This window comes from Magallana gigas, chromosome 7 (assembly GCF_963853765.1).
Source record: "Magallana gigas chromosome 7, xbMagGiga1.1, whole genome shotgun sequence".
Classification (NCBI taxonomy): Eukaryota; Metazoa; Mollusca; class Bivalvia; order Ostreida; family Ostreidae; genus Magallana; species Magallana gigas.
Genome location: NC_088859.1, coordinates 33940051 through 33963591, shown reverse-complemented (window position 1 = coordinate 33963591; position 23541 = coordinate 33940051). Strand labels below are relative to the sequence as shown.

General features: G+C 34.0%; 2 protein-coding genes across 2 annotated transcripts; one reads left to right on the top strand and one right to left on the bottom strand.

The window, feature by feature from the left end:
- The first annotated feature begins 9078 nt into the window (after window positions 1-9078).
- LOC105319129 (transmembrane protein 178B) lies at window positions 9079-15941 on the top strand. The gene is made up of 5 exons (XM_011416536.4): window positions 9079-9470; window positions 12660-12767; window positions 12961-13098; window positions 13508-13608; window positions 14974-15941. The coding sequence occupies exons 1-5, from the start codon at window positions 9254-9256 to the stop codon at window positions 15280-15282; spliced, it is 873 nt and encodes a 290-aa protein (XP_011414838.3). The 5' UTR covers window positions 9079-9253; the 3' UTR covers window positions 15283-15941.
- A 641-nt stretch (window positions 15942-16582) lies between these two features.
- LOC136269858 (uncharacterized) lies at window positions 16583-18945 on the bottom strand. The gene is made up of 3 exons (XM_066065287.1): window positions 18597-18945; window positions 17899-18019; window positions 16583-17572 (listed from the first exon to the last, which is right to left on the bottom strand). Exons 1-3 carry the CDS (start codon window positions 18624-18626, stop codon window positions 17139-17141), a joined length of 585 nt encoding a protein of 194 aa, XP_065921359.1. The 5' UTR covers window positions 18627-18945; the 3' UTR covers window positions 16583-17138.
- Between the last annotated feature and the right edge of the window lie 4596 nt (window positions 18946-23541).

Genomic DNA, 23541 nt, shown 5'->3' with positions numbered 1-23541 from the left:
CTAGGTAAACAACATATAATGGGGGAGACAAATTAAATTTTTGAATGTTTTTTATTTGAGGAATTGAGCGCATTGAGTTACAATTCTACAATTTTCTTCTTCACATCCAAAGGAATTTTTTAAAAATGAAATACAATAACTATAATAACATATTTTTTTCAAAAATACAATAACTAGTAAATAGTTGAGGAAGAAAATGTATCTATATGCTCTCAAATATTTTGATCGTTTTATAAAGTGGGAGAGAGAGAGAGAGAGAGAGAGAGAGAGAGAGAGAGAGAGGAGAGAGAGAGAGAGAGAGAGAGAGAGAGAGAGAGAGAGAGAGAGAGAGAGAGAGAGAGAGAGAGAGAGAGAGAACACGAAAATATAGGGAATTGGAAGTTAACAGTGTACCCCTACCAAATGTTTAGTTTTATATCTTGCGTAACATTATCTTAATCTCGGTAAAAAAAAAATAGTATTCAATAAAGGTACACTGTACAATGTCAAAGATTACGTGTTTGCAAAAAAGTGTTTTCGAAATCTTTACATGATTTTTTTTTTATTCTACCGAGAGGCCATATGACACAATATCTTTTGAACGCCCATTGTTGCTCAGGTGAGCGATATGGCCCCATGGGCCTCTTGTTTTCTATTCTCCACGATGTTTACAAATGTCACTATATATCATCCAACTACATGTAAATTTTGTTCGAATAAAACCAGCCAATGAGCGACAGTGACATCAAATTCAGGTTTAACAGTTAACTTTAAATCGAATCTCCCTCCCCATCTTACCCCCACCCCCCTCTCAATTTGAAATTTTAGGTGCAAATGCGTTACGTGATTAAAGACAGGAAATTTATCAGCTGTGTCAGGAGAGCTGATCGCGATTAATTATTTTCAAAAACCTGTTTCATTTCATGTTTTTTTTTCACGCAGACTTGATATAATCATGTAATGTGGTTATTTTTGCTGTTTCAGGTAAACACTTGTATGATTAGTGGTATATTTGTTGCTTTCGCAGAAAATTCCCTTTGTAAAATTAAAATTAACGGAGACAACGTTTTGGTCCCTGTCCCCCCCCCCCCCCCCCCCCCGATCAAAAAACATCGATGTTTGGTGTCATTGAGACGGTTAATATGACCTAAATAAGTACAAACGTTATACCTGAAACAAGGTCTTGGTGCTAACATCATTAACATTTACTTATTATTTGTTTCTTTTGGATTCGCTGCAACAGAGCAAGTGGTTGAGGAAATATAATTTTTCATGTCTCGGCATTACCCACGCATTATATATACATAATAAAAATAGGGCATTGCTAATTATTTCAACATTTATTAAGATAATTACAAGTAGAATATAGGAATGAAGAGGGTCAAATATCAAATGCGCAATTTGGTACGGTTACATTCGAATTCAAAGGAAATATTTTTGCAATAAAAAGCAGCAGTCTTGAAAACCATGCATTGGTCAAATCAAATCTAACACATGTAGAGAAACGTGTAAAATTACCACAGCTGACACATCCCTATTAATGATATCTTATATTGTCTGGTTAGAATAAGTTGAAACTTAAAAAAAATGATGTGTGATGAAATCGACTTGATTCTTTTGACTGCAGCTGTCATGCGGTACAGAACATATGTTGTCAGGTCGTTTCCTTGAGAACAAGGTCATGGCCAAAGGGAAGTAACTCTAAAAATAACTTTCAATCTTTCGGATATATTTAAATTTCCTGCTAAATAATACAAACCGAAAATCCTTTCACATGGGAACTTCATGAATTCCTAAAAAAAAGTCAGCATGAGACAAACATTTCTAACCAGCTCTCAGTAGTCGAAGATGGCCAAAAAAACCTACATCTTTAATACTAGTACAAAGATAATGTCGCTTCATATGAATTATGCGCTAAGTACAGAAAGACAAAAGAAGTTCTTATGTCAAATAATTTTTGCGTAGTAATTCAAAATTACATGTATAATCTATATAATTAATCGGATTAAACGTTAGTGGCGTGTTGACGGTACGGTAGTTCTGGCAAATTAAATTTTGGTATAGTTGTTTTTAGTTATACAAGAATAGAAAAGTGGTTTTTTTTATGTTTTGACAAATAAAGGATGAACAATAAATACATTGGATATTTATCGACAGCTTAACTTACACTGAATTTGACCCGAACTATGTAACAATACAATCATCTATATTTTATGTTCATAACATTGACCTTAACAGCATCACAAGTAACGTATTTTTGTAGTCTGATTTTTGAGAGCAATTACAAAATCCGTTTGATGAAGCACTCATATTTTTCGGAAAACAAAGTCCAGAGAGTACTAAATAAACTCAATGATCAAGTTTAATTCAAGCTTGGACATACATGTAGGTGGAAAGAATAATGTCTAAACATATCATGAAGAATACAAGGAGGAAAGAAATAATGCATATAGATAAGAATTATGTACAGTTGAGAAGCTATTATTTACCAATTATCAACAGCAAAATTGGATAGGTTTACAGAACCCCTCTCCTTATTTTCCACCTGTAGATTTGAAATATCGCTTGTTTATGCGAAATTTAAAGTGATTTTTTTTTTATATGAAATTGATATATCTGCACTGCACAGTCAAAGCGGAATAACTCTATCCTGATAGTTGAAGATTAAAGGTTATTGTAATATAATGGGGAAAAAATCAGTTTGCATTTTTCATGACAAAATATTCGGAAATGTAATTTGTTACCTATCTCATCAGCTAACACCATAAAAAGGGCACACGATACGGCATTTTCTCAAAATATCTAACTCCAAACAGGTCTACCATGGAATCCAGCCCAAGCTAATGTGAACGCTCTAACCTATGAGGTGGCGAAGACGGATGTGTTAATCTATGAGAAGACGGCCAACAGTTTTGGTTAGGAGTACTATCAAGTTCTATACGTAGTGAACTTACACGTAAGTGCAAAACATCTCAGACCGCATTACCCCAAATCTGGCCCCGGGGCCATAAATCTTAGACGAGCTCACTTTTGATCTCAGTCTCACTTTTCAGCTATAGCCATAGGTTCCTTTTGTAAAAGTGAGGCTGAGATCAAAAGTAAGCTCGTCTAAGTTTTATGGCTCCGAGGCCAGCTGTGATTGAATACTTCAAGGAGGCCTGCAAACTGTGAAGACCTCACAATGCTGGTTAAGGAGGCTGCATAGTTAACAATGTAACAATCAGATCTACCTATAAAATTTTTTAGGTACGATTTGTTTAGCTATATGAATAATTTGATATAAAGGAAATATTAAAAAGAATTCTGCCTACATCGTCTCAAACCTACCATTTGAATCTCTTTTCAGTGGAGTGTGAAATGAAATGGTCATTTTTAGAATTTGCTTTGCAACTAAGTTACTCTCCAATTAAGATATTACAATTGTGAAAGTTGGAATTTCAAAGAAAAATAATTCACAATGTGGCACTTATACGCTTCCGTAGGTATTACCTTTACAATAGACAATCAATCGGAGAGCATGCTTAGATTGAGAGACACTCGGCAACACGGGCACAGACAGATATGAAATTGGGGTGTCAGAAATCAAGGAATGAGCCGAGACTGACATACAATACCAAGAGGGGAGATATGGTACAGGGAGAAGAGAGGCTAAAGATGCCAAATTGTTCATAACAAACCATTTTAAAGCTGTAAAGACCTTTCTTCGAAAAGTTTACTTCTATAATTGCAGAATTCAACATTTCTTCAACAACGTTTTTTACACACCATGTTGACATTCGAAACTCTCTGGATTTTTTTTTACAGTAAATGCACTGTGTTAGAGTTATCTCCCGTAATTTTTTTTTTTTTTTTTTTTTTTTTTTTTGATGAACAGAAAAAAATTTCCAATCAAAATTTACACGCATTTGTTTTATCGTCTCTGAGTTTATGCAAGCAAATGTAATGTTGTGGAAACATAAAATAAAGAGCCTCCCGTGATTTAGCGTGAATGTAATGCGCATGCGCAAATAAAATCCAAAAAATTCAGATGATTTCCGGAATTTTTTTTAGGAATTTTCTTTGATTATTAATTAGCGAAGCTTGATTGAGAAAAAATAAAAACAAATTGGTAATCTTCAAGTACCAATGATGGTTAGAATATATAAAACAAAAGACAGTACTCTTCTGATTTCTCGGTATTAAGCCCAAAAATTCGAGTCTATTATTTTCATATAGTAGTATAGATATAACCTGTGAAAGAGATACAGTTGAAATTGATATTAAAAAGGGAATATATCAACAATGTCTTCATTTTCTACTCTTGAAAGTTCACAGGAACGAAAACAAATATCAAATGGAGATTTATAATGAGATATGTTTACATCTTTTCTCCATTCGGAACCATTAGGAATACCTCGCACAATTTTTAAACGTTATCGTCCGGGCTATTTCATGGCTGGTGCAATGCAAAATCCCCGTAGACTTTCTATTTTGGGTTGTGTGAAGGGTAGAGGGGGCGTCTCAAAACAGAAAATCTGAACATTTTTCATACAAGTGGATGAACGTAGTTTGAGCACAAAGGTATTTATCATTATCGAAATATCAAGCGAAAAGTGGCGGAAGCAAAAACTCGGGACAGAGTACATACGTGGTCGAATCACTGAAGGTGGACCAGTTCTGAATAGCGTGTTGACTGATATCGGTATACGATACCGTACAGATACCTGTACTAATGCACAACAAGGACGGTCAAGTGGTGGTGGACATTCTATCCGGGTACTCAGATGCTGCAGTTTATAAGTTGTCCATTTAACCACAGAGAACAATGGCTTGTTTTACAGCTTAAATAAGAAGTCTTACAACAAGCAGTCGCAAGCAACGTAATGTTTTATGATTAATAAGTGATGATATACTTCTATTTTAAATAACTCCTACAGGAAATAGTTCAATTATTCAATGCAGGACTGGTACAGCTGATTTAATATAGTAGCAATTTTCACACAAGTTTTGTAACTATTTATTTTCTTGAAGAAAAAAAAAATAGTCAAATAGTACTTATTCAAAAATTATATGTGTTTTAAAGCTTTTATATACTAGATATTTGAGATTTATCCCTCTGATTAAAATGTGATGTCTTTACACAGCTGTTCTGATACAGTAGCGTATTAGCACAATTGATTTTAATCAGATTGGAAAATTATCAAAGTATCTGACTGTCAAAGGCATGTTGTATTAGATATTCATCATATGCTTTTTTAGCCCCTTATTTGCATTTGTAAGCAATCTACCTTTTCTACAAAAAAAAATAAAAATAAAAACTAACAACCATAATAAAAATAAATAATTATGCGATCATATCGTTCTTTCAACTGTGAAATCATAATGATAATGGTTTAAAAGATCTAGATGAATCATGGATGATTTCAGACGCATCGACCTGTAGGAGTACGTGGAATTGCCAGAGAAAAGAAACCATCTCTTTGCTTGAGTGAACTATCAGTCGTTCACATCTCGATTTTTATGTTTAACTGCTTGCTTCAGATTTGCAGCTCTAAAGGAAAATTCGGGTCGACAGACCGTTGAACTAGTTCCTCGTTCACAAATCATTTAAAGTGCACAAAAACGTGCGCTTTTTTTTTCACAATATGTCTGAAGATTCTATTATCTAATTATATAAGAAAGCATGCTTTAAGTCTACATCCCCAAACCCATGGATTGTGAATTTTAGTTTCGGGGAAGTTTGTATTTTGTTTATGTTTCTTTTATTTCTTTTTTTAAATTAATTTTCTATTGTTAAAGCTTTTTGCTTCCACCCCCACACCCCCCACACACCTTGTAAAACGATGCTGTGTCTGTGATACGATCTATTAAGCTCATTTCTAGCTAGCGCTCGCTTTAATATTGTGTCGTAAATTGAAAATTTTCACATACATGTATGTATAGCTTTATATGACTTACTGTGTTTCAACCCAGATTTTCCTAAAGAGTACAGTTCTACAGCTACGTTCCTTTACAATGTAACTTAAATCAATTGCAATGTACAAAAATTGGTAAAGATAAAAGTGGCAAAAAACTTATTGCTAGTGCTCTCTCGAGCGCTAGCAACTACGTTTGTCTTTTTCACTGGAATACGCATGCTCGACTCCATAGTAGGGGATTCTGGGAATACTGTACTACTGTAGATAAATTGTACCATTTGAATTTCGTTTTATCATCTTCACATGGAGTTTTGTGTTTTATTGCAAATGTCAAAAAAAGTTACAGTAGCTTGGGTATTATAATGCAAAGTTATTTTAATTTTATAATAGATAGCTAGCTCTTTCTAAAATTCCTTCAAGCTCGAAAAACAATTTCTGATATGTTTTCCGAGCTTGCCGGAAAGGCCCGAGAAGATACGATTGCGAAAAATCAGTACCAATGGTTTTTGAAAATTTTCATATCGATATTGAAATTACAGTACATACATAATGATTAAGGCACAGTCCATGAGCTATGCCATTGCCGTTATGAAGCCCACTCTGGACTCAATTCTAAATTGAAACCCCACTCCAACATAATTCCACTTCACCACTGTGCCTTCCTATCGTTAATTAATCGATTCAAAAATTTAAACCAATGTTTTATAAATCTGCTTAATTCTGTGTTTTATGATGGCTACAGCGCTAGCTCACCAATGTTTTTAAAAGACTAGACTTTGCCCCGTGTGTGCACGGGTTGACATTGCATATGATATCGGATATTTACAAAATAGATACATCAACACACCGTATTGTTGACATTTACATAACCAAGCTTTAAGCCTACAACAATGCTATTAATTTCACTACACTCTGTTTAGTTAGAATAAACTAACTGTGTCTCGGGACAGGCCTTCACCACAGTTAAAATGCCTCCGAAACGATTTTGGAGAAAATTAATGAAGCAGCATTGAAAAAAACCTTTGTAGTAAATTGCATGAAGAATTTAATGGTACTAATTGTTTTCACAGAATTTGCGTATAAATAAGGTAAATTAGTCGATAACTAGCGCACGTTTTTCTGCGCAATAAATTTTTCAATGGGTGGCCCTGTAGCTCCCAGGTTGTCCATCCGAATTTTTCAGACCGGGAGCTACAGACCTGCAGCTAAGTAGTATAGATAAGTTTGTATATATGGAATGAGAGTACCAATGCACCGGATGTTGACATCAAAGAAGTGTTAAAAAATACAAGATTGAGCCGCGCAGAAAAAGGTATAGTTATTGTGATTGGCTGAATTAATTGCTGAAATAATGATTATTTCTGAGTCAATTTATCACTGTTTAATTCAATGATGGATTAAAGAAGTGCTGCAGAAAGTAAAGAAATAAGAGGGGTTGAAATACGGGGTGGGTGTCATTAATATTTTGAGACTTGGATTTATTTGCTGCGGGTCGCTATAAGTTGTAAACAAGCTCAATTTTGACCCATAAACGCAATGGGTCCCTATACATGTATGTTTCTAGTGAGTTTTTGTTAGTGCTTGGAATGAACTTTCAAATGTGACCAAGGATATGTCTGTAAGTAAAATAGCAAACTAGCCAGGTGTGTTTAGGTTAACATTGAGCCCTATGGAAAATGAATTGGTACTCTTTTCCCATATGGACATCAACGCCGCTGCTTTTAAAACTGTAACCTCCTCCAACATCTGAAATTTTTGGCTCACAGCATCCAAGTCTAGAGTAACATCATTTGCACCATCCAAGAAAGTTTAGTAAACTTAATTATAGACATGAGATTTGCTCAAAAACCAACCTAGGTATAGCATAAGCCCCCACAACCCATTCACCCATCTTATTAGGTTCCTCTATGGTAACATCAGAGCATTGGGCAAGTGGTTCGTCTTTAATGTATATCAGTTTGTCATTGGCGCCATTCAATCGAAAAGTTGTCTTACGAAATGCAATTTGGTATTTTGGTCTGCAGATATTTGATCGATGATTCACTCTCACGGAAAAGTTCGATATCGATTACATAACCAGAACAACTAATATGCATCTTTATGTTACATTTATACATGTACCATATTAGTTTGAACAGTTCATCGCCAGTGACAGGACTTGTAGCCGGAGAAGATTTATTCAAGTACTCAAGGTACCAATGAATGACAAAATGTGCCGAAGTGCTGCCAGCAACAACAAAGCTCAGACATGTATTATCTATTTAACTACGTATTCATAACGTTCCAAATTTGCCTAACTGGCCATAAACAACATGCAGAAACAGGGGCCTCGAAAAACGAAAAGCCTTGTTAATGATAAAATGCACATATTTTTTTCAAAACAAAGACATGTTAATTAGATGTTTGCCATAATATACTAGTATGTATTAACATTCTCAAGATTTTTATCATAAAATTCAAAGTAAATGAATGTTTAACCTGCTTTAAGTCTCCTGCTGACTGTAAACCATTTTTACAAATAACATGAAATTAAGAAATCGATTTAAAATGCATGTTGTACATGGAGCCTAAAAATTGCACATGTTTAGTAGTGAAGGGGGGGGGGGGGGGTGCAAAGAGTTGAGAATCTAAACGGTTACTGGTACTATATATGCTCCGTCAGCATGTTTTAAATGCCTGGTCAAAAAAAATAGTTCATTTCGACATATAACTGCAAAAAACTTTATAATAAGAGGGAAAAGACACGGTGCGCCAGTTGGTGTAAAGCTTTGTGTAGCTTGAGCGCGAACGCTTGTATTTCCAAAACGGAGCAAGTTACACATGTATATTCATGTAAATATATTCAATTCGAAAATAATAATTGTTTAAAGGTATGTACCAACAAACGAAAGCGGTCGGCGAAGTCAACGTGTTTTCATAATGGAAAACTTGGGACACAATAATACATACCGAACATATACTTTATTTAAAAATTTATTTGCAATTACTCCTAGGCTAAATTTTTTCATATAAAATACGTTTATTTTCAAATTATAGAACGCTTGACTTCGAAATGGTTACGTTTCTTCAAAACACGAACTTTTTTCGCACTGCAAGTGCCTCCTCAAGTTAGAATTTACCTTTACAGAATACGGCGAACATATTAATAGGGCTCTCCTTTATGTGAAATCATTGGTCCGGAACTTTTGCAAGGGCCTCAGTGTAAACTGATCAGTGAGCAAACAATATATGGATTTTCTTCACAGTCTGTGAGCTTGCTCTAAACGGCTCTGTTTCGTGGGTCCCTGGCCTGTTGTGTTGTTTTTTTTTCTTCTTTCGGACCAGAGGGTCGTTACTTTGTCGGGTTACCGGGAGCGAGATACAGAGGAGGGACAACCATGAGGACCAGTACTTGTGGGACAGTGATGCTGGTGTGTGCCACCATTCTGGGGCCCATCACCATCGTCTTTCTGGCAGTTTCGTTTGCGACAGACTACTGGCTGGAATTTAAGGTGGACCCCGGTTACACGCGATTGTCGACGGATAATGCCCGGGTGTCCCACACCCGACACAGAGGGATATTCCGGGAATGTTACCCTGGGAACGACACAGCATGTGAGTATCTATTTAGCGGAATCTAAATCTAAGGTTGATCACACTGCGTACCTGTAACAGGTATTTGGCAGAGGCCCCACCCTTTAAATGGCCGACTCAAAATCAAAATCACGATGCGTCCAAGGGTGGAATTTTCCAAATTTGCTTGAAATATAAATAAGTAAAAGACTCTCGGTGTTATTCCAAACCACTTTTATTGATTGAATACCTGATCCTACCTGTATAGACCAATAGTTCTGGCCGTAGGACTGTGAATTGTTTGTGTGACAACACATGTGACATTTCGCGTCATTTCCATATCAAACAGGTTATACATCATAATTCAGTGTGTGGTTTATTACATCTATTCATTTAAGAAATTTCATTATTAAAATAAAAAGTTGATTTAATGGATGAACATTTTGTGTTTCTTAAATATTGATAAACTGTTGAAAAATAAAAACTAACAGCATCCAAACCTTACGCTTTAGAAAGTTTTACTCAGTATTCGTCAAAAGTTTCAAAGAAAATTTCAACAATTAATTGATGAAGAGGAGAAAATGACCGCATGACCTACATAGCCATCTTCATTGTAGGATCAAATTTCGGGGTGTGCTTGTGGAATGTTAAAGATGAGCGATTTTTATACAAAGCTATTCAAGCTATTGCCGATTCTAGGCGAGGTTTTGGGTTTCTCTGTGGCAAATGTTAACAAATTACATTAAAATGTGGTTCTCCCTCATAACGGAGGGGGGTTTAATCACCAATATACGATCTTAACAATTAAACAACAACAATCAACTTATATTAACTTGGAGAAAAAATTTGATTTTTGCAAAATCTCAGTTTTGAAAAAAAATATGTCTCTCCTCCTTTTACCCCCTTATACCTACACCCTGTATTAAGAACCTCATGTATTTTTCAAACAAGATTTTATTTTTTGGCCTGTAAAACTTTACCAGGAGGTTTATAACGTATTCACTTTTACAGAGCAACATGTGACGTGTTTCTAATTACTCACGCTTGGTTTGAAAATGTTGGACCACAGAAATTTGCATAAATTAACTTAACATTTACACAATTAAATCGCAGATACACTTCCTCCATTACATACCGTCAATTAGGTACTTCATTATTTTTATGTGAACGACTCTTTCTTTTTCCGCTTGAACAAATGAAATGTGCGTTTTTAGGACTTCAACACTCACAATATGTTGCAAAATATAATATAAGACTCTAACAAAACATTAATGTTGATACGAGTTTGAAAACATCAAAAACACAAGCAAAGTTCTTATGCGAGTATATGGTCCTTTTTGTAGCGTTCAGGTGTAGGTATGTGTAATTTTAAAAGTGATGAAGTTAGCGGATAGAATATGAATGTGATACCCCAAGGCATAACGATCTGGCACTAAATCGGGTAGATATGTTACAGAAAATTCTGAAGCGTATTGTATTGCCTTCCCGTGGACCCGTATATTTACAGTCAATAAATCATGCTCCAGTACCTCGCTAGTCTACAATTTCCCTTAATGGATGAAGCTACTCAGGATACATGTAAATAAAAACGAAACGGGCAATGCTAGTTTGACCTATCACAGAGAAAGTCAAAGAGAAGTTTTAAGGCACATGTACATGTAGTTTCAAAAGTGAAAAAGAGACTTTAAAATTTTAACGCTTCCTTGCAAACTTAGTCATAGTTCATTAACAACCGCGCCCATACCATTTTCGGCCTATACCCATTCGTGACTTACGTATTTTGAAATCTTGATATACCAACATTTGCATTTATTTAAAAACAACAACAACACTAACACGAATATCTGTACATTCTTTGGATTAAAATAAAGGCCGATCCTGGTTTAAAGTAAATCGGCTTAAGAAATTCTAGGCCGTATGTATTTAATTTACCTGTAATACTTCCTTATTCAGATTTCCTGAAGTTTTACCTGGCCAGTCGTTGTGATTTCTCTTCCTTCTTCTCTTCATTGGACACTAATTTAGGGATGAAAAACAATGTTTTTTGTGTAAATCTAGTTCTTAAAGTGTATTATGATATCATTACATGGTGAATAATTTTTAAATTCATTATTGCAAACTGTTTTCCTTGCAACAATATATTTTCTAATAGAAATATGTTGAAGTATTTTTATAGATTGGTTTAATATGTGTTTATCAGTTTAACTAGACGCTTTAAACAGTTCTGTTGCACCCAATGCAAACGTGTATAATTATCCCAGATGACAGCAGCATGGGTGTGATATTGTTGCAAAATGTACATAAAATATTTTTTGATTTTACGTTTCAAATAAAACATCTTTCTTAACATGTGACGAAGTTTTAAGAACTCCATTTTAAAAGCTTGAATAGATTTAATTGGGAATATGGATAATTTTCCTCTATTTACAGTGTAACCAGTTGAAATTTGACACGCATTCACTAGCTTTTGTGGTGTATTCATTTGAAGAAAAATAATAACTGCATTGAACTCGCTGAATTTCAGATATTTTTTATTCAAACTGATATTTTGGAATTTACACAATGAATGGTTTGTTTGTTTGGTTGGTTTTTTTGTTGTTGAATAAAAGTATTGCCACCAAGGTTATTTTATCTATCAAACTTATTGGTGCACCATACATATAATACATGATAACTTAAAGGATTGCTTCGTGAACTCTTGAATATACATCGAGTAAAGAATATATATATTTGCTAGTTTATAGGCGAGACAGCCATATCGTGCACAGTTCACGTACATGTTTATGCAAGGATCTTGTAACCTGTCCCTAATTTATAAGTATTCTCGGGCTTTATCACCTTGGTGGACGTAAGCTATCAATTATTGACAGAATATTCCCAGTCTCTAGGAACACGATCACTGTCGGCCATCGATCCCAATACACTTAAGACAAATCTTACGGGTTACGGGTTAAATTTCTATCACAGTCTTAAAGTGCTTTTTAATCCATTTGGTCTTTTTAAATCTTCATTTGTTTTTGTAAATAGTTATACGACATACTTATTTGTGCATTATAATCAATTTTCATTTAAAAAACGGTTGTATGCATCTAAGTTTATGTTAGACAGCTAGAAATCGAGTCCATTCTGTATCATTTAGATGTATATCCAAGAACTTTGCTGCAAATAAACACAAGTTGAGATATGATAACTTCAAACCAACACTGATAAAATGTTTTAATTTTTTGACAGTTTTACTGACGGCCAAGGATGTAGTAGACAACTACTGCTTCAACATCGACTATGAGGTTCCTGAGTCCACCTCCATCACACTTAGCACTGAGTTCATGGCCAGAATCCGTAAGTCGGAAGAAAAAGTACCTCACCACACAAATGATTTCAATCTAAAGATACAAACTATAATATTACAAATTTACAAAGTTGTTGTGACCGCACGTGCTGCTTAGAAGATTTCCACACATTAATGAGTAAAGCCTGTTTAAAAAGTTTGTTTTTTTTAAATTCAAAATGATTTGGATTTTCTCATGTTCAGATCTCTCCCGTTGTTTCCTGGCCTTCTACGTGGTGGCGCTAGTAGTCTTCTTGCTAGCATTCATATTTGGACTGGTCGTCTGCTGCTGGAGAAGGTCTAAATGGGCGTACATCGCCGGCCTGTGCGCCTACATTGCAGGTAACGATACTATCAGGCATGCTCCCCATCTTTTATCTTAGAGTCACTTAGATCGAGACTATTTGTTCCCTTTTTTAACGAAAGAATGAATAGTCTCTAGTTGTCATTTACTAGTTTTGCAGAAATATTACAAATCTTGGATGGTTCGACATTTCGAAAATTTCGTAGCTATTCCTCATGAAAGAATTGACATCTAAAAATTATCAAAAACAGCATTTATTCATAATCAAAAACAGCGTTTATATCATACGCTATACGAACCCTTAATAAATTACTGACACCACGTATGGAAACTGGTTTTGAATAAGGATGTGTAACATTCAAAGAAAAAAATTCATAACATTTGAGCATTCTATATATACGTTACAAAAACCCAGCTTAACTTCTTTTATTCTTTATTCCTCCATAGCATTTGCGACTGCGGCGGCCATCGCTTTTTTCCATGGAGCAGAGTACCTCGAGAGGAACAAGATTGAAGATACTAATGAATTCTACTCCAGGTGGAGCGCAGTAAGTGTGATAGTGGACAAAAAAAACCCAACCATGTTGAGGTGGTATGGGGTTTCCAGATTGTGACGTACTTTCGATAAAAATAGAAAATATTATTAAGAACAATTTTATAAATGTTTTCTTTTCCAAAATTGTTACCTAACAGCGTAGTGCAATTGGTTCAGGCGTGAACTATAAATCTGTAAGTCATAAGTTCGAATCCCACTGGGGCTATTATAATTTTTTTTTTTACCTTTCTATACAAAATTTAAAACATATTTTGGTCAAATACTGTAAAAATTAAGAATTCTAAACCGGTATAAGTATTTTTTACTTTTATCCAAATTATTATGGACAGGTGTCCCATATACCACCTTAAATGTTTTTCTTTTCATTTACCTCTAAACTTGTTTTACCTGAACTTGATTTAATTTGATTGACCCATTCTTTGTTGTATTACAGTATTTATCAAACAGTTCTCTAATATTCAATGCAATTTTCATCTACGGGATACTGTGTCAAAAATCAAATTTATAAAACGTTAATATTACTAGACTTTGCAGCATATATTTTTAAAATAAATAAATTCGTATTTCTCAGACACTTTGTAAGAAATCATAATTTTTATTAAAATGCAAAAATTCCTCTTCAGAATGAAACAATATGTGCACAATATTAAGATTGCTATTTCACAATATCTTAGATAATGTTCCTTTCTTAGAATCATCTACCTGTACAAAGATTTGAAAGATTTCGAACTATCAAAAAATGAAAACGTAAAATATAAAGCCACCAAAGTGTCTTTCATAAAATAAATTAATGATCTGGGCTTAATTCTCACTTTATTTCATGCATGCACGTGCGTGAACCTGAAGTATCCTTCATGGCCAGTAATTCTGGTTCTTCTGGTTTTGTTCCTCATTGCATTTTAAACTTTTGATAGGCTTCTGTCGGCAAACCGGTTTCTTTTCTTAAACTCTGCACTTTTATGACATGTTTCAAAGGCCCGTCTATCAAAAAGCCGCCCAAATTAGTCTACTCTCTAGAGTTTTAAGTTTTTGCGGGGGTTTGTTTGTTTATACCGATGTCTTGGCAAACATGTTTTGAATATAAAATATGAATGTAGAAGATATTCGTTTTTCTGTAAAGGTCATTCAGATATCATTCCAAAGGTTTGTCCTTATAAACATATCATTTATTATTTGATTTATGCATTGTTATTTAAAGAGGTTATTTACATATATAGGACTATGAATATTTAAATGTAACCTAGTACCTTATGTATCCAAGGGTGCTAATTATTTTAGTTCCAAATGAATCACGATATCATGGATGTTTTGTTTTTCGTTGATAAGTTAAAGAATGACTTTTGACCTTTATTTCCAGGGCTTGCAAAACGCTACAACTCGATCTTACGGCTGGTCGTACGTCCTGGGGTGGGTCGGCATGATCCTCGCCGCACTCTCTGCAACGTTTTACTCGGTGGCTGGATGCTACATTGGAGGAGAGCGTTATGATGACAAAGAATATCTCGACAAAAGGCGGGAATACATGGAGACCCAGATGGGACCCGACTACTATTACGGCAGACCCTACCCACAACCCGCTATGATCGGACCCTATGTTTATGACATGGAAACAAGACGTCAGCTGCCGGCCATCGGATACGGAGACCCGTATGTTTCATGGAGCTAAAAAGTAAACGTCCTAGGCATCTCAAAACCTTCAATATCTTCCTAACGTTTTAATTATAGTAAAGGAATGGATTTTGACATATTACTTGCTTGTTTGTGTAAAAGACACAAGGACTTGAATGGTTGGAACTCTCTACTGCCAAGTGTATGATTGAGAACAATAGGCTATCAAAGAAAAATATATTCCATCTTGATGCTTTCATAAGTTTTGAAAGGGAAATACGCACTAAAGATTCACTCCATGATTTTTTTAAAGTCGAAGATCCGAAGATGTCATTGGGAAGATTGAAATTTTATTAATTTTTGGATCAAAGATTGTAGAATTTAACAATTACTTGTTTAGGTATAGTTGATATAACTTCATCACGAAACATTTGATAACCATTGTACATTTGTACGAAAGAGCGCATTGTATGGGAAGTAATCTTTGTGTATTTCATGTGTTGTTACATGTATATGATATTTGAAAAGATCTTTTTGCTTTATATCCTATCGATTGGAGTCGTTTATAAATTTATATATATATAAACATTTGTATGTGTATATATATGATATTATGAATCTACATTACAATGTATCATTCACATATATTACAAAACATATCTTTCTAAAGTATTGTGAAACGTTCAAATTGAATATTATATTATTTTCACAATATTAGTTCCTTCTTGTTTTCTTTTTCACGTTCACATTTATACAAAAAGAATTTAAATCAAACTTTATTAAGGATAAAGCAGATCATAGTGAGTCGGTGAAAGAAACTGCTACAAATCGCATGATAATGCTACAACTGGTATCTTTTCTTCACAGCTTTTAGTTGTTTGATAAAAATTAAGAGCCGGAAATATATACATTGCATTCACGCAGATCCAGAAATAATTGCATGCGGGAGGTGGAGGAGATATACGGCCCGGACCCCTCCCTCCCCTCTTGGGAAAATTCAAACTACTAAATCTAAAATCAGAAAGTTAAATTTACCAAAACTAGGCCTCCAAAATTTCTGGATTCGCGCAAAGAAATTATTTTTTTCAGAGGCCAGCCTTGATTTTCCTAGTAGGTATATTATCATCTATCTATTATAGTATTTCAATATATGCTGAGAGAGAGAGAGAGAGAGAGAGAGAGAGAGAGAGAGAGAGAGAGAGGAGAGAGAGAGAGAGAGAGAGAGAGAGATCTTGCTTCGCAGAACAACAAAACCATTACTTTTTCATCTCATTTATTCATTTGATGAAAGCACAGCTATGAATTAAACTACATGTATATATCATATAATTAATAAAAACAGGGCGTATATGGCATAATAAATCTCTTGCTTTAATAGGGCAATAAAATAGAACCTATTAATTAAATAAATTTGTAATAACAATCTATGAAATGTAGGATTCAATTTTAAACAGCGCAAAGTTTTATGCAAAAATCCTCTCAGCCTACATTGTAGTACGTTTTCCTTAGAAACCATTGAATAAACAATAATTGATTTCATACATTGTGTACATTATATGAACTTTCACAACCATGCTAAGAAACAGCCTAGTACAATCATGTTAAGACTATCTTTTTCATCGTTAGTTATGAGATCGAAACTTTTTGAGATTTTCTTTATCTTTCGCAAATATTATACAAAACGAAAATTTTAAACGGTGATTTTACGTGTATTTGTTGACTTTTAAATTCCAATTCTAGGATTGCATTTCTCTTCTTTTATGAATTTAATATTTTTTAAACTGTCATTTCTCTACACGTATATTGATTATTTATTAATGCACATCTAATTTTTTTTCTCCTAAGACAGTTGTCGGCCTTGAATTCTAAATTTTGGAAATTTGACTTGCGTTGTAACGCCCATTCATGCATTTTTCACAAGTGGAAACAAGGATATTTACCCCATCCTTCCAAGCTGTGGTCGTTTTCTTTGTACATTCTGTACATGATCTGACACCGCGTGCACCAGCAGTAACGAGGCTCGTACGATGAATGACGACGTACACGCTCTGGTTTGGAGGCGGCTCCATTGCGCAACTCGGGAAAGACATGCAGTATTTCCGGTTCCGGTGTCCTGTCTGGTAACTCCGTTATTGTTTGCTCTGTCGACTCGGTCTCTCCTACCTCTTTGTCGAGTTCTTGCAGCATCTGTTTAGTTTCAGTCGAGTGTTTCTTCAGAACACCTTCTGGTTCTTGGGGAACTGTTGCGATGGATACCCGTCTTTTTTCTGCGTGATTATGGCACGATGTTATTCTAAGAGAGGAGGTAAGGGGAGGCAACGTGAAGGCAATGTGTCCGTCATGTCTATCTGTGAAAAATTGACATACATTACTGCAAACAGCCAGCAACGCTTTAGCCAACAGTTCAGTTTAAGCAGTCTTCTATCTCGTCAAACGTACATGTAGCAGGAACGATTAATATAAGATCTAGGTATAAATATATAGTAAAGTATTTAAATTTTATACCTATATACATTTTTAAGTTTTTGAAACTTTTTCTTATTTTTAAACTAAAAATAAATCTGAAGTTTTTCCTTACTAAATACATTTGTGATGATTTATATCTTAAAAATTCATTTCTAAAATTACAGTTAGATTTGATTGTAGTTTGCTGACCACTCGGCCTCTGTCTTACTTTGCTGCTCCCTTGTCCGCGGTGGGAATGGGTTTGAGATACCAAGGGAGCTGTAATACTGTTGTTTCTCCTGGTCAAATGCACTCTTCCCTGTTACACGTTTGCTTGATCTGGCCCTCTGCTGTATTTTATAAAGAATATTCATGTTTATAAGGACAGATTACTCCAGTCTGTGTTGAACAAATTAAATTAATTTAATATCTTGCACTATAACTTAGATATAATAATAATAGATATTCGAATAGATAATATTTTAGAGAGTGTCGCTTGATTTTGTTAGTGTGAAAATTTATTTATTTGATAAGAATCAATGACACACTTGTGACTCACAAGTTGTGAGTAAGACCTCTTCATATTCGATTTTAGCTACTTTTTTAAAATTTCATTTTTCCCTTTCTTATGTTAACAATGCTTCATTTGGATTTTAACAATGCTTCACCGAGAGATGCTTCTGATTATGGTAGAAGTTGTTACAACAGAATGTTTCTTTTCGTCATGAAGACAAACAAAGAACAACAGTGTTTGTCATATTTGAATTTGTTATAAACCTGGTATTTTCTACTCTGCACTCAGATTAAGACGTTACAACAAACTGAGTTTGTTTACATTTCAAAGAATTTTAGTTCTTTATATTGATAGTAACTCGACGACAGACGTTAAAATTTAAGTTGACAATCGTACAACATGACTATACATACTGGAGAATTTTTTGGTACCCGGAAAGACATATTAAATCCAAGTATGCGATGTTCAAGAGCAGAGGAAATCTCTCAAGTCACAATAAGAGCCAACGTCGTAATGTTAATTTGAAGATCATTCTCAACAGCTGTGTCGTCCAAACTTAAATCTTATTTTATTTAATACCATCGTTATATGTCACAGTGTATCGTATTAATTGCAGGTGATAATTAGTACTTATGTACATATATTGGAAAGAAGGTGGTATTTCTGTGACTGGTAAACAAGTTGGCGTCAACGTTTTCAATGAAGAAAATCACTTGTCGCGGGTTCTATGACTCCACATGTCAACATAACTGCCGTAAAAGCTGTTGATTACGCGTGGAAGAAAGGACTATATATGATAAGGGCCTAAAATGGCCCCCTAAAATGAACATCATCATTTTACCATCATTCTTTGTTTGCTTAGTACAGATATGTATGTGATGTGTTTACGTAATATTCATTTTGGTTCAAGTGCCCACAATTTAGAAATATGAAATTGTAAAGACAACCTTTTCCCGCCATTTTTGCATTTTTAGCATAAATTAGCTTGTTTTCAAGCAGTTTTTCCTTCCGAAAACATAGAGGGCATTCTTGAACAAAAAAAATATTTTGATCAGAGATGTATCTAGCCAAGACTAATAAGTGACAAAAAAAAATTTCCTTGTTCAAGCATGCGCTCTATATTTCCCATTCGTAAATAGATAAGAAAATGTCAATTTTTGGCTGATTTTGATTGAATTATAGAAATGGCGTCACTTCTGACGTCATATACTGCCAGTGAGTGCACATAAATCAAATAAATAGTTGAAAAATGTATTTTGTATTAACTGTTCTAAAAAATTAGATAACATTTTATTGTACCTGAAACACTTAAAAAATGGCGAATTATGGGGGCCGAATTTAACTCTTATGATATATAGTTCTTTACACTACGTACGCGGTAAGCTTAAAACCACGTAAAATACCCTCGCGCGCGTGGTAAAAAACTCAAACCTTTTGTGTGGAAATCACTCATCTGCGTATTCAATACCCACGCGTAATGACTGACCTTAGAAAAGGCGTACCTTTTTTTTACTAAGCCACAAGTGTAAATAACCACTTTTACAGTAATCTGGGCGTTTGTTTTCGAAAGAAATTTCGTTCTATCATACAACTGAAAATACTCCTTTCCAACTAATAAAACTGGTTTCTATAATTGGATTCATTCTTTATTTATCTGATATGAGGATTATTTCAGAATATACAATTATACATAATTGCAACACATATAATTATAAGTCAAAGCATAAATACATGTACTTACATATATATCTTACGAAATCTATATCACATCACACAATGAGATACTAACATCAAAAAAATATTATACTATCATGTAAAAAACTGATTCTGATTGATTTAGACGCAGTTGATAATCCGTTCTATTGCCCTCAGCGTTAGCAACACACCTGGCAACGGGTAACACAACGAATTGTTAATTAAATTATGCGCGTACGGTTCGCCGTAGAATTTACGTCATTTCTATATGAAAGCAGTAAAAAATTCTTTAAAATTAAGACATTCAGTATAATAAAACTAATGGTGCCTAATGGTGTTCGAGGGGTGTCGATTTCGACTGTTACCCTCCCAAACAGGCACTATTTATATAATGGCAACACCATTCATCGACAAAGTAAAGCATTACAGATGAAATGGATATGATCGAATATTGACTGCAAGCCATATAATTAGTTGACAACATGTAAAGGTATTACACCGAAACAATTAAAATTTCATACAGCAACTATAGATCAACTGTAGATGTTTAAGCATTGAATGCTTATTTTTGGATGTCGTCGGTCCTGTAACACACCAAGGCCGTGCAGACAAATTGAATACCGCGCGTTAGCAATGGCAACTCAACTAAACGGTAATCTAAATATTTTTTTTTTTGTTTTACTAATTTTTGATAGATATGAATGAAATGGGAGAAATTCAACCATAGACGTCAACCACCCTCGGATATCCACGGATGATCGCGTCTTGAAGTGAAAGATGCTATCACCCGTGGTTACTATAGATTCCTAACTAAACGCGAGGAATTAATATCCGCGTTAAATCGAGAGAAGTACATCTCGCGATTTTTTCAATCTCGCTTTTATTTCTTGGACACATGTAAACTGAATGGAACTATGAAAAAAAATATTCTCGCGATTTGATGAAAAACGATTGAATCACTCGCGTAAAAAAAGAAATATATACAGTATCCGACGATGGACGTCAATATATCCAGTAAAATGCTTTCTGTGGTGGTTATATGTAGAAGTATAGGGCTTTGAAGATTGTTGTCATTGCATAAGAAATAACTTCAATGCGTCAGCGGGCTATTGATTTCTTTTTCTTAAAATAACGATCATTTCTTCATACCCGCATGAACCACCAAAGTAAAGATTGTACATGTAATTGTTTAAATGTAGTTATGAATTTTTGTTATAGTTAGTACATAGACAAAAACTTTGATGTATGTAGCGAATTGTAAAGCTTAAGGTAGTACGAAACACCCGTGAAATTAGTTACTGAATTTTTTTCTCAAATACACAAAATAATGACTTAATAATGTGTAAAAGTTAATCTTAATACATTATCTTAGGAAAATAATATAAATCATTGCATACACCTAAATTACTCAAGGCAGAAAAAGATTGAGATACAGCGTATTTTGATAATTTTGAAACCTACTTTTGAACGGCGTTCATTTGATTTCTGTGCAGTTTAGCTCTATATCATTTAAACAGTGTGACTTGTGTTCCGTTCATGGTAAAGACCTGAAATTTTGACTCAATCATCACCAGTTTTTAGAATTCATGACAATCAAATTTCAAGGTCATATCGAAAGGTCAAATATGATGACGTGTCATTTATGATTTTTATCAATTTTCACCTCTGTCAAATATACTCAATTATACCTCAATTAATCTTTTTCTTTAGAGACCATTAATTGTTGCAAATTTTCGTCTCAAAAGATGATTAACAAGTGCTATATTTATCTTATATTACATAAGAAAATACATTTAGTACCAGTTAGAATTTATTTCAATGACTGTAAGTAACAAAAAGTCCCCGGTATAAATAGCAGTAGAAGCATTTGTTATATCTTTTAAATAACTTAAGCGAAGCAAATTCTAGCAATGGCTATTTCATTTAAACTCCACTAAAAGGAGATTCAAACGGTAGGTTTGAGGCGATGTGGGGAAAAATTGTCAGTCAGAATTTTTTCTTCAAATAGATTTCATTCCAAATAACAAAAAATTAAAATTTCACAAAAAATTGAACTATGGGAAAAGTTTAGCTAACTAGTATCTGTTTTGTACTACCCTATGGATTACATGATGCGACAACACCGCACCTCAGTTCATTAAATGCATACAAATGACAAGAGAGGAGTGTCTGGGATCAGCGGGGGTTTATAAGACCTTTATCATTGTTACGTGTAATATACCTGGTATTGTCTTTTACAAAATTAAGATGTTATTTACAATAAATGATTTTTTGATTTGACAAACAATAGTCTGGTTTAGATTGGGAGCGCCTGTGGTCGTAAAGTTGACAATAATAAAAAATAGAGAAAATAAGATTGACGTTCTTATGTTCATGTTCCTAGGTTCTCAATAAGGATTGAAATCAAATAATCACATGTATTTGCATGCAGTGATATTGATTTAATCGTGAAAATTTTAGATTTTAAATCAAAATTTGAACATGATTATTTTAAAAGAGTTTTAAAAAGCCCTTCTCCCCACGTTTTGGATCCTAGCTCGACATGTCTTCATGTAAAAGATCATGACTGTTGAATTGCACATTTAGTTATCTCACGTGCGGTGAAGACAAACAAAATGCAAAATTACTGACCCACCAAAAGAACAACGTTTTTTGGTGCAATGTAAAAACACTTTATTTGATTCATTGACGGTTTATTCAATCCAGACATAGGTAAAGGTAAATGCATCTTAACAATGAGAAAATTGGGATTCTTTTCAAAGAAAAAAAAATTGTTTTCATTTTCTATCGTCAAGTAAACCATAGTCAAAATGTACATGTAACTATTACATATGGACATTCAATGACAGAGCGAAAATATGTTTTATTTATTTTAAGTATTGTTCATTTTATAGTTTTAGCTTCATGCGAAATCAAGTACATATTTATCACAGGCACCTGGCGTTACATATTTTTTCTCATAATAAAATTTATAATACCCTTTATCTATATTCTTATTATAAGAAAATTATATGACGTCAGGTGTCTGTGATATTCATGCAGTTATGCATGTACGCATATTTTCAACAACACGATTAAGAATAACCAATCTAAGTACAAAAAGTGAAAAAATCTATCAGCTACATGTATGTACAAATTGGAATATTCTATAATACACATGTATGAACAAATACCCTGTTGTTTAAAAAAAAAAGATACACTACAGTAGAAAAAACACAAGAGGTCCAAGGGCCACATCGCTCTCCTGAGCAACAATAGACATAGTGAAATCTGAGCATTATGAAGTCATAAACATGTACAAAATAACTGGACTATATAGGAAAATAGGTCCTGTATAAAAAATTTAATTATTCTTCCCCTGGATATTCTTATGTTTATCATTGAACAAACTTAAATATACCCAACCTGAATATGCTTATACAAATATTAAGTTTCAGGTTTTCTGGCCAATCGGTTTCTTAGAAGAAGATTATTAAAACATTTTCTTTATATACTATTCAGTAAAATTTTGACCCCCTGTTGTGATCCCACCCTACTCCTGGAGATCATGATCTCTGCCGTACTTGAGGATGCTTCCTCAAAAAATTCAGCTTTTTTTGACAAACGGTTTTTGAGGAAAAGATTTCTAAAAATTACCAACAAATTTTTCATAATTTTCAATTA

What these genes read in the sequence shown, in the direction of transcription:
- LOC105319129 (XM_011416536.4), top strand. Translation starts at nt 9,254, where the DNA reads ATGAGGACCAGTACTTGTGGGACAGTGATGCTGGTGTGTGCCACCATT. An exon ending in TGAGTTCATGGCCAGAATCC is followed by an intron (nt 12,768 to 12,960) that starts GTAAGTCGGAAG and finishes TCTCATGTTCAG; the next exon opens with ATCTCTCCCGTTGTTTCCTG. An exon ending in CCTGTGCGCCTACATTGCAG is followed by an intron (nt 13,099 to 13,507) that starts GTAACGATACTA and finishes ATTCCTCCATAG; the next exon opens with CATTTGCGACTGCGGCGGCC.
- LOC136269858 (XM_066065287.1), bottom strand. Translation starts at nt 18,626, where the DNA reads ATGTCTTTCCGGGTACCAAAAAATTCTCCA. An exon ending in GGGTACCAAAAAATTCTCCA is followed by an intron (nt 18,020 to 18,596) that starts GTATGTATAGTC and finishes TATAAAATACAG; the next exon opens with CAGAGGGCCAGATCAAGCAA. An exon ending in GCGGACAAGGGAGCAGCAAA is followed by an intron (nt 17,573 to 17,898) that starts GTAAGACAGAGG and finishes AATTTTTCACAG; the next exon opens with ATAGACATGACGGACACATT.